This window comes from Carassius auratus, chromosome 24, assembly GCF_003368295.1.
Source record: "Carassius auratus strain Wakin chromosome 24, ASM336829v1, whole genome shotgun sequence".
Taxonomy (NCBI): Eukaryota; Metazoa; Chordata; class Actinopteri; order Cypriniformes; family Cyprinidae; genus Carassius; species Carassius auratus.
Window position 1 is genome coordinate 10685228 of NC_039266.1, and position 16334 is coordinate 10701561.

The 16334-nt window shown below is 43.1% G+C and overlaps 1 protein-coding gene across 1 annotated transcript in view; it reads left to right on the forward strand.

Moving 5' to 3' along the window:
* The window catches only part of cntnap2a (contactin associated protein 2a), a 343240-nt gene that overhangs the window by 164085 nt on the left and 162821 nt on the right, over nucleotides 1-16334 (forward strand). The window contains exon 4 of the mRNA XM_026200982.1: nucleotides 2834-2981. Coding sequence (XP_026056767.1) covers nucleotides 2834-2981 — 148 coding nt within the window. The remainder of the gene's footprint in view (nucleotides 1-2833; nucleotides 2982-16334) is intronic.

The following is a 16334-nucleotide window of genomic DNA, read 5'->3' on the forward strand; positions in this document are numbered from 1 at the left end:
TTCATTTGGAAAGGTTACTAGAAAAGATTTCCTGGTTGCCCATACTCTTAAAGTAAAATATTACAAAATCAATAGATTTCTTGATATAACAAAATAATGGCTTCATAAAACAACAGTGACAATAACTGCAAGACCTTAATGTTGTATTTGGCAGCTGTCCACAAAATCCGCCATTATTCAACAGCTATATATTAAACTGTCATGGAAGAAGGATGCAAAACTGGTATATAAAGACTCCCAACCCATGCCTGAAGAAAGAGAAAATCATTGATCTTGAACAACCAACATGTTATGATGGTTAGAGCGCTTGCCTGTCTGATGAATTGTTTTGATGTCAACCTGTTTTATTCTTCCACGCTTCACTTAATTTGCTGTTGTTATGATCCCAGCAGCTTTTATTTCTGCTAAAGAAAAGTTCAGAACAGTCACTTTCTACTATTCTCAGAGTGAGAAATGTGCGAAGAGAGGATGGCTGTTCAAAGCTGTTAAAGAAAGGAGAGACCCAGGAGCTTTGACACAAAATAAGTAAAAGCAACTTTAATTATACCATGGGAAACCAGTGAATGTGCAGCTTATGATAGTTACAGCTGGCTTCCTGCCTAAACCTGGACTTTCCACTAATGGAAGACAGCCTCTATCTCCGTCAGGCCTTTGTGAAGGTGCTTGATTAAACAACATGCCAGACAGCAAAGCTCTCAGGGTGACTTCACATTTGAATAACTAATTGCACATTCGCTGACTGTTTAAGGTCTGGATCTGGATTTAACTGCGACAGAATTGAGTCATGCTGGTCATGAAGGCAGACCTTTTAGCCTGTACTCTGGGTGAAATAATGCAGATTTATGCGGATTAATCAGCTTTTCTAAACACAATGGAAGTAAAAATAGGTCAGTGGATATTTAAGATGTTATTTATTTATTTATTTATTTATTTATTGCCTTTAAGGGCAATGAAATGTAGTGAAAGCTAAAACTGTTGATACACAGTGACATTGCTGGGGCTAGACTATTATCATTTATGTATTAGAAAAACACTTTCAGTTGAATCCAAATGTCTGCTGCCAGTCAAAAGTTTGGAAAAAATTAAGATGTTTTATGTTTTTGAAAGATGTCTCTAATGTTCACCAGTGCTGTTTATTGGATTGATTGATCGATCAGTCAATCAATAAAAACGGTAATATTGATGTACTATAACAATTTAAAACACCTTTTCTCTAATTTAATAAATTGTAAAATGTAATTTAAAAAAACAAAAATGATCAAAAGTTTCAATAGAGACAGATTTTAATTTAAAATAGATTCTGTTCTTTTGAACTTTCTATTCATCAAATAATTCAGAAAAAAGTGGTGCAGTTTAAATGAAAATATTAAGCAACAAAAAATGTTCTTTTAAAATTTTCAAGTTTAATAATATTTCACAATATTACTTAAATATTTTTAGCTTTGGTGAACATCTTCCTTCAAAAATATAAAAAAAAATACATTTTGTAATTTTTAAACAGTTTCAAAGGCTGTTGTAAAATGCTTTATATTCTCACAATTATATAATGCCGGAATGGAGCAGAGTATGAAAAACACAATCAACTCATACGTATTTTACAAGCTGGCTGATTCGTGGAAATTTATACGACCTCACTCCTACGATTTTATTAGATGTACGATTTTTCTAGACTCCAGTGACTGGTAAGTTTAGGGCCAGGGTTAGGGTTAGGGTTAGGACATTCGTACAAATTTATATGAATTGGGGAACTCATAAAATACGTATGATTTGGCAAAAATTAGCCACCTTGTCAAATATGTACAAATTGCAGTGAGATCGGGTTGGAATAGCCTTCTCAATGTGCCCAGGAGGTCCAACTATAAAACACTGAAACCTCACAAAACAACTAAATTTTCTTTCATCGCAATGAAAAATGAAGTGAACGCTCCCCAGTCGGCCACTCCAGAGCACAGTAATCAGCACTTCAAACATTAAAGTCAGACCACCGTATGGAGCCTCCAATACTGACATGTTCAGCATGCTCCTGACAAGAAATCCCCAGTTGTACAATAAAGTCCATATAATAGTGGTTTCCTTAGAGGGGAAGTGCAAGTTTTGTAATCCGCATCACTCCAATTTGGTGGCCTTGAGCTCCTTATCGCCAATCCCACATGGTCTGTCTGGCGACTGAAGTTGCCCACCACTCAATGGCCGACTGCATCAATTTCTTTCTCTGCGTGACACAAGAAGCTGCGTAGGGTCAATGTGAACCACAGAACCATACAACTTGATTCCAATTATATGTCGCTTCAGTTTTTTTTTTTTTTGACACAGGACAGTAGAGAGTTTCATGAAATCACTCAAAACCAAACTAGGAAGTGTGTTTATGGTTGTAGATATTGAAGTATTTGCAAAAGAGTTTTATTTATGCAAGGGGTATTTTTTGTTTTGTTTTATGTGTTTCTGCCACTGAATAAAAAATAAAAAAAGTAATTGTGACTTTCTATTTCATTTGTATCTGACTTTTATTTTCTCAGACTAGTATGATATAAGCTTGAAATTTTGCTAAAAAATAGATATTGTGAGATATAAACTCTCAGTTGCGAGTTTCAAAGTCAGAACTGTGTGATATAAACTTGCAACTGCATGTTATAAAGTCAAAATTTCAAGAGAATTTCTAGCAATTCTGACTTTACTGAATCTGACTTTCTCAGAATTCAGAGAAAATAAAGTCGCAAAAGCCAGATATGAACGATATAGTGATTGGTTTTATTTTTAATGAAGTGGGTTAAACTGGCTTCCATAGTTTCAAGTCAAAACAAGTCAAGTAACATATTTCACATCTGTCTTGCAGGCATTTGCCGGTAACTCCAACACAGAGAGTGTGGTTCGGCATGACCTGCAAAACCCAACTGTGGCACGTTTTTTGCGCATCATTCCTTTAGACTGGAGTGAAGAGGGACGGATTGGACTCAGGTTCGAGATCTATGGGTGCCCGTATTGTAAGTTGACTCTGCTCTGTTACATTTCACATCAGTATCATCCAATAGAGTAAATATCAGAAAAGATGGCATCATATGGAAATTATTTACATGATACTGAAGGCTGATGGTATTTTCTTCCTAATAACTGTGCACTATTATTATTTTTTTATTATGTAGCCTAATATGTATTATAGCTGTAACATTTGCTAAGCTCAGTGTGAAACTGACTGTTTTATCTATTCAGAGTTTCTTTTCATGCTGAGGATGTATTCAGGAAGATCCCGGTTCAATTAAGGGAAATTTTAAATGTTAAAAATAAAGGGAACTTTTTTTGAAAGTCAAGGTCGGCTATCCATCCCATACAAATCCTTCAAAATCCTACTAAAGTTTTCACGAGTTACACAGATGTCTACTAGTATGACACCCTGCTGTTTACTAAAACTGAGGAGAGAACTGATACTGTGCAATTTAAAATCCAACAGAATATTTTTCAGTGTGATGTTTTGAGGTAAATATAAAGTTGAGGCAAACAAAAACGTCTAGGTCTTTACAATATTTAGAGAGTATTAATATTTAGAGAATTTCATTGCATTTTATCTACATTACATATTTGCTGTGATTGCATATAGGAGAAAAATGTAAGAAGGTTGAATATATGCTTGACAAGCTCCTGTCTCAACATCTACACAGGCCTCTTCCTTTGTGGCTGGTTGTGTTGTTCTGGACCACCATGTCAACAATGCTCATGTTCCTTTCAAAATAATCTTCATTGTCCACCTGAATGACCTCAAACTTAAATTCTGAAAAAGAAAAGAAAAAAAGGTTTGGATACTTACAGTAAATAACAGAAGTTGTCCCAGGAGGACTAAAAATATGTACCATCAACAATCATAGTAGAACACCTTATAAGTGTTTTGACATAGTAAGTTATAGAAAAATTGAAAGTTTTGTGCACATTGTTTTGAGAAAATTATATTCATGATTTTTAATTTGTATAAAATAGAATAATAACATTAATAACATAGTATATAATAATTAATATAATAATTGTATGTATATTATAATAATGCCCCTTTGCTGTTATTTAATAAATGAAACACAAAAAAATTGCTATTTCTTAAGTTATTATAATTATATTAATATTATATTGTTTTAATTTTATAAATATGGTAATGTTAATTTAATTAAATGTGTAGAATGTATTATAATTTGTTTAATAACTTAATTTATAATATTTTATTTCCCTTTGGCAATATAATTTGTCAAATAGAATAACAGAATACAAGGCTTTCTTTTTTTTTAAATTGAACTCAGAGTGTTCATTTTGGACCCTGCATGGCTACATTTGCGTGGTATTGTAGAGTTGCAACTTCACATAACTAACAAGGTGCATGGAAAAAACAAACAAAGTACTTACTGAACACCAAATTTACATATATTTGATCATCTTTCTTAGCATGTTGTGGTTAAAGGATAAGCTATTTTATTTAATCATTTTACAGAGACAGCTTGCTGGATTTTCATTTGTCTGAAAGGTATCAGTCAATGCAAATCATGAGATGGAAAAAAAATGCAACTTGGAATACATTTTTTTCTTTTCTTTCTGTTTTTAATGCTTCCTTTGAAATAATGATAGTGTACACAAATCTGATGCCTGGCTCTTCTGAATGTTTGTGTTTATGACAAGTATGAATGAAGCCTGGTAGCTTTAGATATGTATCATTCCTCAAGCTGTTTCCCTACTTGTGAGGAGCAGAGGGGGTTTGGCTGCACTGATTTTCCTGACAGAAAGTGTTTCATCCACATTTGCTCCTTGCTGTTGAAACCGCTCATATTCCTTCAAAACCTTGTGAAGGTGATCACAGATGCCGATAAAGTTGTGCCGCCATATCCAGATGTATTTTTTAAAAGGGAATAGGGTGAAATATGAAAACATATTCTCACCTTGCTGGGAAATCCAGATTAAATTTGGTTAGTTGTGTTTTGGAAGAGGATAGCTTGCCTTTTCCTGTTCTAAACCGATCATTAGCTGGACCAGGCTGACCTGCTGAACATGCAACAAGGGCTATCTAAAAAAACTGTTGAAATCTCTTGTTAAAGAATTCACATTTTGGTCAGGTGGGCATGATTAATTTTTATTGTGTTATTATTTAATATTCAGTATTAATATAATAAAACTTCTACTACTAATGATATTAATTATCATTCCAAATTAACATGTTAAATTGATAAACACCAGTTGGTGACCAGCTTGAACCTGATAATCACTACTGTAGCTTACACCAGCTACCGACCAGCATGCACTAGTTAATGAACAAGTTGAACCAGCTGAAAACCATCTTAAACCAGTTTACATTTGGTCATAATAAGCCAAACCATTTTATGACCTTGAACCAACTTACACAAGATGATGACCAGTTTGAACCAGCTAATGACTTTCTTAAACCATCTTAGACTAGGTGATGACTAACTTGAACCTGCTGATAACTCTCTTAAACCAGCCAATGAACATTTTAAAGCAATTAATAACCACCTTACCCCAGCTAATGACTAGCTTGAATCAGCTATCTTAAACAAGCTAATGATGATCAGCCTGAACAATCTTATGACCTTCCTAATCCAACTAATGACCATCTAAAACCAGTTAATGGCCATCCTAAACCAACTAATGACCATAGTAAAACAAATAATGACCAGTTTGATACAGCTAATGACCACCTACTGTAGAACCAGGTAATGGTCATATTAAACCATTTTATGCTAGGTAATAACTATTTTAAACCAGTTTAATCCAACTAATGATCATCTTAACCAACCAATAACCATACCAAAGCAAATAATAACTTACACCAGCTAGTGACCATTTTAGACATGCTAATGATCATCCTAAACCAACTAATTGCCATCTTAAACGAGTTTAATTCAACTAATAATATATTACATATTACCATATTAAACCAGCGTACAATAGATAATAACCATCTTAAACCAGTTTAATCAAATTAATGACAAGCTTAAACCAACCAATTACTGTCTTAAACCATTTTACACTAGCTAATGACCAGCAAGAAGCTGCTAATATCCAGTTCACATGTTCCTAGACAGAACAGGAATATATTAATAAGTACAAAAACACTTTTTAAGGACCATTTCCACCACTCAGTTTCTCTTCAGACAGGAAAATGTTGAGTGTTGAGTGAAAATAAATAAGATGTACAGTAAAGGAATAGAGATAGCCCTTCTCAGGAAGAATAGAGGGAAAGAATGGGAGTTAGATAAGCAAGACCTGCAGTGGAGATGAAGCACAGAATGAGAATGAATGCAGTGCTCTGACCTTGTTGGTCGGGCGAGAACGGATGAATGCATTTGTGATGGAGGTGAAGGGGATTGGCAATTGAGAGAGAGAGACAAGAGGAGTGGAAGAGCAACTGGCCAGACACAGCACACATACTCATGCATTAGTATAGTAATCAGTCCCCAGCAGGGAGCATGGAGAGAATTGAATTAATTCCACATGCAGACTGTACTCTACAGACGCACACACACAATTGTAGTAGACGCTTCATACTAAAGGCATCCCGTGGTGATTGTATACATGACAGATTATACTGAATGCATATTCTCACCTACGTTGTGCATGTAGAACAATTACAGTTGTTGCATCATTTTACAATTTACACTGCTAATGGAAGCTGATAAATGCAAATTGATTTTACATACCTCAGGAATTCATACAATGCATGAACGATCCATTCAAATAATGGAAGTATCTTACTCATTGTCTGACTTGAAAATAACACCTACTGTATACCCAAAACATACTCCTCGTGTTATTTTTGTGTATTTTTCAAATACGCCAATTGTTATATTCAATTAACATAATCATTACATTATGTATTGGTTAGAATTTGATGTTCTCTTATGACATCCTGTGTGTTTCCTGCCTGGGAAGAAACCACCCACTTTCCAAAGGCGGCTGCCCGGAATGCGATGCCATGGCTATGTCGACCCTTCGGGCTCGTCTAGCCTCCTTTGACGTGGACCCCAGCCCTCCTCTTCTCTTTTCTGGGCCATGTCATAAAAAGAGCCGTTCACAGTTCTTCTCTGGAGGATATCCCTGAGAGTGCTCGCATGCAGGCTAACTCCCCGTGTGCATCGCTTTCTGAGTCCCCCTCTTCGATCGCGGCCGGCCAGCCCCCCGCCGTGCATCTCGAGTCTGACGTGGACAACGCAGAAGAGGACAGCTGCTCTCTTCTAGCCTGTGAGAGCTAAGGATGGTCAGGCTCCAACCCGGACCCCGCCCCTTCCACACAAGAGTCGAGCAGTGTGCAGTCTAGCTTCGACGTGAAGCTTCTCCGCCTTCTCACCCAGGCCTTCGGGGACCTCGGCCTCGATTGGTCTTTGCCTGAGGAACCCGTGCCCAGCAGGCTGGATGGCTGTTTCCTCCCCGGGCTATACTCGACGCCTCACAAGAAGCCTGCTCCCTTCCTGCGGGAACTCCACGAGGAGTTAACTAAAATCTGGAAGGTGCCATTTTCTGCTAGGCTGCGGCATAAAAGACAAAGGCTACCTCTCCATTCCTGCCATCGAGGAACCGGTAGCAACACATCTGTGACTGCCTTCTGGTGGATGACGGACAAAGCTTACAAGCCTGTACCCAAAGGCCGGTTTCACGGCCACCCAGATAAAACTCAAAAAGAGCATTATGTCTGTCTTTCCGGCTCATGCCGAAGGTGTTAATGACAGATGTAAATGTAGGAAATGTGCCCACGTCCCAGTGCTCACCCCTACACATAAGCACTGCCCGTTCAGTGTCACACACTCATTCACAGCCAATATCAATGAAACCGGCTCATGCCGTGTGTGTTTTATATGTAGGAGATGTGCCCGCTGTACAGTGCTCACCCCAACTCACAAACACGGGTTGCTCTGTGACACTCACTCACTTAGAGCCCCCATTAATAAACGCAAAACGCGTTTTGTGTGCAGAAAACCCATCAGTATACACAAAATTTGTTCTGTGTGCAGAGAGCGTGTGCGCCTCCCTGAGTGCACACCCACGAGCAAACACTGTATGCTATGCGCCGCACACACACAGCAACCAGAGCCCAGATACCATTCTCCCCCTAGCGTTAAGCATGAAAGCATGGGAAATGATCCTGGGCGTGTCAGATTGGGTAATGAACACTATAAAATGAGGTTATTCGCTGCAGTTCACTCGCAGACCCCGCACTTTCGAGCCAGGGCTGAAACCACAGTGAAAGAAGAAGTAGCACATCTACTTCATGCCGAGATTGCAAAACTGCTGAGAAAAGGTGCTATAGAAACCGTCCCGCTGATCCAGAGCGATGCAGGTTTCTACAGCAGAAATTTCCTCGTTCCGAAGAAGGATGGCAGTCTCAGACCCATCTTGGATCTCAGGCATTTGAACAAAGCCCTCATTCAGAGGTCATTCAAAAATAACTCCCAATCACAGGCCTTTCTTGCATATCGCCTTCGAGGGTCAGAGCTATCAGTACACCGTCCTGCCGTTTGGTCTATCTTTGGCACCTTCTACATTCATGAGGTGCATGTGTGATGCAGCAGACTATGATAGGCCCAGAATGGGTCTCCTCAGTCTACTGCGGGACGTGTTAATGTTCAAAACCCCAACAAAACGAGACCAAAAGAGATGACTTAACCCGCAGATTTTCTTCAGTGTAACTTGGTGTTTTATTCACACGTGCACCGATAAAACAACAGTCCAGCAGTGTAGATATTGACCAGTGCTCAGTCCAAACCAATATGTATAAAAACAAAATAACAAAATAACGGTATAATAAATATACACAAATTTTCCACTTGTATCTACCAATATACGAAGGGGTTTTTCTTAGCTCACGGCACCTCAACAGCACGTCTGCTCGACTTGGTTAACAAGCCCCATCTGAAGTCTAGCGCAAAGATTTAAAGACCAAACTCCGCCCATTTTCAGGCACGACCCCTTAATAGGTAAGTTCCACCAGTATTATTTAATCATCCACTTTAAGATTTATACAAAACTTCACTTGGTAATGTATTAAAACAAATCATCACTCATTTGCAACCACAATACAAAACCACCATATATTAGTTGTCACCAATCTGTTTCTATTTACAGATCGAAATACTCTGGTACCCCACCACACAAACAGACATGGTTTCACCGGACCCTAGGCTGCCGCGCTGGCGCGTCGTCAACCGATGACGTCAAAAGCGATCGCCTTCCAAAACCTCTAGTTCGCCAGCACGGCATCTAGTAACCCAGCTATGGGAACATGTAACGCAGACGATTAAACAAAACATAGAACAATAGACAAAGTTTATGTGTGATTTATATGGATGGCATGATAACTGAGGGAGAGAAAGGAGGGTGGATGACTGACCGAGTGCCACCAAGCAAGCGTGTGCACCCGCTATGCCAATAGCAGCACAAACTGAAACAGGAGGGGTGAGTAATGATTGTATATGTGTGTGCGTGTTCATATAATACGTGCCAGTGCTGCCGCTTACAGCGTTGAAGAAGGTCACTTCTTCACATCACCTCCCCCCTCTTCAAGCCGCGCACTGTCCGGGAACCTGGACACAAGGTTCTTTCTCCCGGGGCAATGACGGATTTGGAATCTGAACGGCTGGAGAGCCAAGTACCATCGAGTCACTCTTGCATTGTGGTCTTTCATAGAGTGTATCCAAGTTAGTGCCCGATGGTCAGTCTCCAGGTCAAACTCCCGCCCCAGGAGGTAATATCGTAGAGCTTCGAGGGCCCACTTTATTGCAAGGCATTCCTTTTCGATTGTTGAGTACCTGGTCTCCCTGGGCAATAGTTTCCTGCTCAAAAACACCACAGGCTTCTCTGCCCCCAGAGTCCCTTGGGCCAGCACTGCTCCAATCCCTTTGTCCGAGGCATCCACCTGTACCAGGAACCGGCGGTTAAAGTCCGGACTCTGCAGCACTGGTGCGGAGCACATCTTCCCTCTCAGGGAATTGAATGCTTTTTCGCAGGCCTCTGTCCATTTCACCGGGTTCTTCCCCCCTTTTTGTAGTAAGTCTGTCAGTGGTACTGCGATTGAGGCAAAATCCGGGATGAACCGGCGGTACCAACCCACAAGACCCAGGAAGGACCGGACTTCCTTCTTCGTCCTAGGTCTCGGACTTTCCCGGAATGCTTGTACTTTACATGCCTGTGGCCGTAGTTCACCATTGCCCAATTGGTACCCCAGGTAGTTGGTTTCTCGCTTTGCCCACTCACATTTAGCCACGTTCAAGGACAGGCCCGCTGTATGGATTCTCTCCAAGGTCTGTTGTAGATGGCTTAGGTGGTCCTTCCAGTTATGACTGTAGATGACTACATCATCCAGGTAGGCTGCCGCCCACTCTTCACAGCCCCGGAGTACCTGATCCATTAGTCGTTGGAAGGTGGCAGGTGCCCCATGCAGACCAAAGGGTAGAACGGTGAAATGGTATAATCCAACTGGTGTTCTAAAGGCAGTAAGAGGCTTGGAGTTTGGGTCGAGGGGCACCTGCCAGTATCCCTTACAAAGGTCCAATGTCGTAATGTACCGGGCCTGCCCTATTCGCTCCAACAGGTCATCAATCCTTGGCATAGGATAGGCATCGAACTTCGACTGGGAATTCAGCTTACGGAAGTCAACACAGACACGCAGTGATCCATCTTTTTTTGGTACCATGACTAACGGGCTGCTCCACTCACTAGGGGAAGGTTCAATGACACCCAACTCTTTCATAGTCTCTATTTCTGCCTTTAGCGAAGCTTGTAATCGTTCTGGGATTCTGTATGGTTGCTGTCTAAAGGGAGTTTGATTAGTGAGGTGTATGGTATGTTGGATGAGCTCAGTCCGTCCAGGCCTTGGCCGGAACAGTGATGGGAACTGATGGAGGAGATCTTGCAGTTCTACCCGTTGTGGCTCATCCAGGTGACCCAGCATCACCGTTGCAGCATCTCTCTGCGGTTGCATATCTGGGCTAGGCTCGTCATCCTCTTCCTCTACGGTTCTCACCATCAATACCATATCTTTGGGGCTTACTGTTCCCTCCTTCCACTCCTTCAGCAGGTTGATGTGATAGGTCTGGTGGGTCTTCCTCTTTTCCGGGTGGTTAAGCTCATACGTCACCGGACCCATCTTCCTCACCACAGTATACGGCCCCTGCCACTTGGCGAGCAACTTGTTGCTTGAAGTTGGTAAGAGTAACAGTACCTTCTGTCCTGGCTGGAACTGGCGCAGTCTGGCTTGCTGGTCATACCACCTCTTCTGCCCTGCTTGAGCTTCTTGGAGGTTTTCTTTGGCTTGTTCCCTATAGGTCTCTAACCGGTCTCTCATCTCCAGGATGAACTTTACGATACCTCTCTCCTCTGTTTCGGCCTTTGGTTTGGTCCAGGTTTTCCTTAAGATGTCCAGAGGTCCTTGGACTTGCCAGCCGTAGAGAAGTTCAAAGGGTGAGAATCCTGTTGATGCCTGCGGTACCTCCCGGTAGGCAAACAGGAGAAATGGCAGCCACTTATCCCAATCGCGTCCTGTGTCTGCGACAAACTTCCGCAACATACCCTTCAGCGTCTGATTGAACCTCTCCACCAGTCCATCCATCTGCGGATGGTAGGGGGTCGTTCGAATGGCTGTACTGCCCAGTTGCTGATGAAGCTGTTTCATCAATTGAGAGGTAAAATTTGTCCCCTGGTCAGTGAGGATCTCATCTGGGATGCCTACCCTAGAAAACAGCTGGATGAGAGCGTGAATGACCTTTGGTGTAGTAATGGTACGAAGTGGGAAAGCTTCTGGATATCTTGTGGCATAGTCACAGATGACAAGGATGTATCGGTGCCCTACACTGCTCTTTTCTAGCGGGCCCACAATGTCCATGGCGATCCGACGGAAAGGGGTGGAAATGACAGGTAATGGTTGCAATGGCGCTCTACAACGCTGACGTACAGCACTGGTCTTTTGACATATTGAGCATGTGGTACAATATGTGTGCACGTCAGTGTACATGGTTGGCCAGTAGAACCGTGAACTAATACGCATGTATGTCTTTTGTAGTGCTAAATGACCTGCCCATGGAATGGTGTGTGCTAGATACAACACAAGGGGTCGACAAGACAAGGGTACAACCACACGTAGAACATCAGCAGTTTGGGCATACAAAATACCATCGTTTATCACATACTGTTCCTCCATCTTAGATTCCTTTAACCCTTCAGCTTTTTTGAACAAGGCTTTTAACGTTTCATCCCCCCTTTGCAACTCAGCCAGGTTTTCTGGGATCTGCCATTCATGAGTCTCAAGCCCTTTCGTATCGGGTTTGAAGACTGGAGTACCCATATATTTACATAGTCGCCTCTGACGACGTGTTTTTCTTGGGCCTTTGGTCCCGCCCTGCAACAGACTATTGTCTAAGTCTGGCAGAGGCTGCAGACCCGCCTTGGATTGAGCCCTTGTTACTACCAGAAAGGAACACATAGGCATGGTATTCCCCACCTCAGTGACCTGGTTTCCCCTCTCATTCACCAGTTCACTTAAAATTGGGAGATCTCTCCCCAGAATCATGTCGGCCGGTAAGGTGTCAATTACTGCCACTCTTAAAAGATACATCTGACCTTGCACACCCACCAACACCTCAGCCTTTGGATACGGCTTTACATCCCCGTGCACGCATTGTACCTTAGTGGTGGTATCATAGTCAAAATTAACAACATGGCATGATTTAATTAGAGAGAGTGCACTACCAGTATCTAGCATTGCCTTTAACGCATGTCCATTTACCGTAATGTCCAACAGCATGTTATTACCTTGCTATCTGTGTGTGCAAACCGTGCTTTACCTTTGACAGGTTGAGTGCGCGGGCCAGATCGATGGGCATTCTGGTACTGCTGGGCTAGCTTTGCAGCTGCTAATCCTGATTCTGGTTCATGCTCCTTTACCCAAGTACGGCTGTCGTATGGCAGTACACGAAGTAGCTGTTCCAGGATGATCAGCTCCCCGATCTCCTCTTTAGAATGCAGATCAGGACGCACCCATCTCTGGAAAAGATTCCGCAGACGATGGTATGTTTCGGTTGGTGACTCACCCTCTGGGATGTTCACTGCCCGAAACCGCTGACGATACGTCTCGGCTGAGATGTTGAATTTCTGCAGTAGGGCGTCCTTAAGGTGGTCGTAGCCATCTGCGAGATTCTCATCCATTGCGAGGTATGCCTCAAGTGCTTGCCCAGTCAGTAAAGGTACGAGTCGACAGCTCCACTCTTCCCTTGGCCACTGCCACGTTCGGGCCAATCGCTCAAACCTCCTCAGATAACTCTCGATGTCGTCCCCTGGCTGCAAGACAGGCACCGGTGTCTCTGATCGATGTATGGGCCCTCTATGCTGTGTTAGTGACCTGGTTGGTGATGTGGATATTCCTGAAGGCCCCGGCGTTGGGAGATTCATATGTATGCTCCCCATGTCACTCGGAGTTGCTACGGTTGATCTCACAGTCTGCTGGATTGACTCACGAATGCCCTGCAGCTCCCGCACATATCTCTCCTCCCTCACTTGCTGCGCCTCAAGGAAATCTCTCATCAGGCTCGCCAGGCCCCCGCTGGGTACTGTGGATGGTCCACCGGTCGGTGCTAAGCCGGGTTTGCTCGACGCTTCAGGAGGATCTACCCATGACGCCTCCTCTCCTTCCGATGTCAAGCTGTCTCCGGTCTCTTCCCCTTTAACCACCCACTTTACTTGTGAGCGCAGACCAGGCCTCTTGCCTTTTGGTGCTTTCTTACGGGAAGCCATCCCACCGCTGCCACCAAATGTGATGCAGCAGACTATGATAGGCCCAGAATGGGTCTCCTCAGTCTACTGCGGGACGTGTTAATGTTCAAAACCCCAACAAAACGAGACCAAAAGAGATGACTTAACCCGCAGATTTTCTTCAGTGTAACTTGGTGTTTTATTCACACGTGCACCGATAAAACAACAGTCCAGCAGTGTAGATATTGACCAGTGCTCAGTCCAAACCAATATGTATAAAAACAAAATAACAAAATAACGGTATAATAAATATACACAAATTTTCCACTTGTATCTACCAATATACGAAGGGGTTTTTCTTAGCTCACGGCACCTCAACAGCACGTCTGCTCGACTTGGTTAACAAGCCCCATCTGAAGTCTAGCGCAAAGATTTAAAGACCAAACTCCGCCCATTTTCAGGCACGACCCCTTAATAGGTAAGTTCCACCAGTATTATTTAATCATCCACTTTAAGATTTATACAAAACTTCACTTGGTAATGTATTAAAACAAATCATCACTCATTTGCAACCACAATACAAAACCACCATATATTAGTTGTCACCAATCTGTTTCTATTTACAGATCGAAATACTCGGGTACCCCACCACACAAACAGACATGGTTTCACCGGACCCTAGGCTGCCGCGCTGGCGCGTCGTCAACCGATGACGTCAAAAGCGATCGCCTTCCAAAACCTCTAGTTCGCCAGCACGGCATCTAGTAACCCGGCTATGGGAACATGTAACGCAGACGATTAAACAAAACATAGAACAATAGACAAAGTTTATGTGTGATTTATATGGATGGCATGATAACTGAGGGAGAGAAAGGAGGGTGGATGACTGACCGAGTGCCACCAAGCAAGCGTGTGCACCCGCTATGCCGATAGCAGCACAAACTGAAACAGGAGGGGTGAGTAATGATTGTATATGTGTGTGCGTGTTCATATAATACGTGCCAGTGCTGCCGCTTACAGCGTTGAAGAAGGTCACTTCGAGGCCTCGATTGGTCTTTGCCTGAGGAACCCATGCCCAGCAGGCTGGATGGCTGTTTCCTCCCCGGGCTATACTCGACGCCTCACAAGAAGCCTGCTCCCTTCCTGCGGGAACTCCACGAGGAGTTAACTAAAATCTGGAAGGTGCCATTTTCTGCTAGGCTGCGGCATGAAAGACAAAGGCTACCTCTCCATTCCTGCCATCGAGGAACCGGTAGCAACACATCTGTGACTGCCTTCTGGTGGATGACGGACAAAGCTTACAAGCCTGTACCCAAAGGCCGGTTTCACGGCCACCCAGATAAAACTCAAAAAGAGCATTATGTCTGTCTTTCCGGCTCATGCCGAAGGTGTTAATGACAGATGTAAATGTAGGAAATGTGCCCACGTCCCAGTGCTCACCCCTACACATAAGCACTGCCCGTTCAGTGTCACACACTCATTCACAGCCAATATCAATGAAACCGGCTCATGCCGCGTGTGTTTTATATGTAGGAGATGTGCCCGCTGTACAGTGCTCACCCCAACTCACAAACACGGGTTGCTCTGTGACACTCACTCACTTAGAGCCCCCATTAATAAACGCAAAACGCGTTTTGTGTGCAGAAAACCCATCAGTATACACAAAATTTGTTCTGTGTGCAGAGAGCGTGTGTGCCTCCCTGAGTGCACACCCACGAGCAAACACTGTATGCTATGCGCCGCACACACACAGCAACCAGAGCCCAGATACCATTCTCCCCCTAGCGTTAAGCATGAAAGCATGGGAAATGATCCTGGGCGTGTCAGATTGGGTAATGAACACTATAAAATGAGGTTATTCGCTGCAGTTCACTCGCAGACCCCGCACTTTCGAGCCAGGGCTGAAACCACAGTGAAAGAAGAAGTAGCACATCTACTTCATGCCGAGATTGCGAAACTGCTGAGAAAAGGTGCTATAGAAACCGTCCCGCTGATCCAGAGCGATGCAGGTTTCTACAGCAGAAATTTCCTCGTTCCGAAGAAGGATGGCAGTCTCAGACCCATCTTGGATCTCAGGCATTTGAACAAAGCCCTCATTCAGAGGTCATTCAAAAATAACTCCCAATCACAGGCCTTTCTTGCATATCGCCTTCGAGGGTCAGAGCTATCAGTACACCGTCCTGCCGTTTGGTCTATCTTTGGCACCTTCTACATTCATGAGGTGCATGGAAGCTGCGCTCGCTCCCCTGAGACAACGGGGGATGCAAAGTTTGAACCATTTGGACTACTGGCTAATTCTAGCGCAGTCAGAAGCAGAGCTGAACGCGCACAAAGCTTTATTACTCAGCCAATTTAAGGACTTGGGTCTCCAAATCAACTGGACCAAGAGCTCACTGTCTCTTTGCCAGAAAATGTATTTTCTGGGGACAGATTTGGACTCTGTATCAATGACAGCGCGACTGACGTCAGAGTGTGCACTGCGAATACAACACTCAGCAGTGGTTTTCAGGGTCGGCAGCATTTTTCCTCTCAAGAATTTTGAGAGGATGCTGGGTCTTATGGCTTTGGCCTCAGCACTGCTCCAACTGGGCTTTAAGGTTTAAGGTTATCTAGGT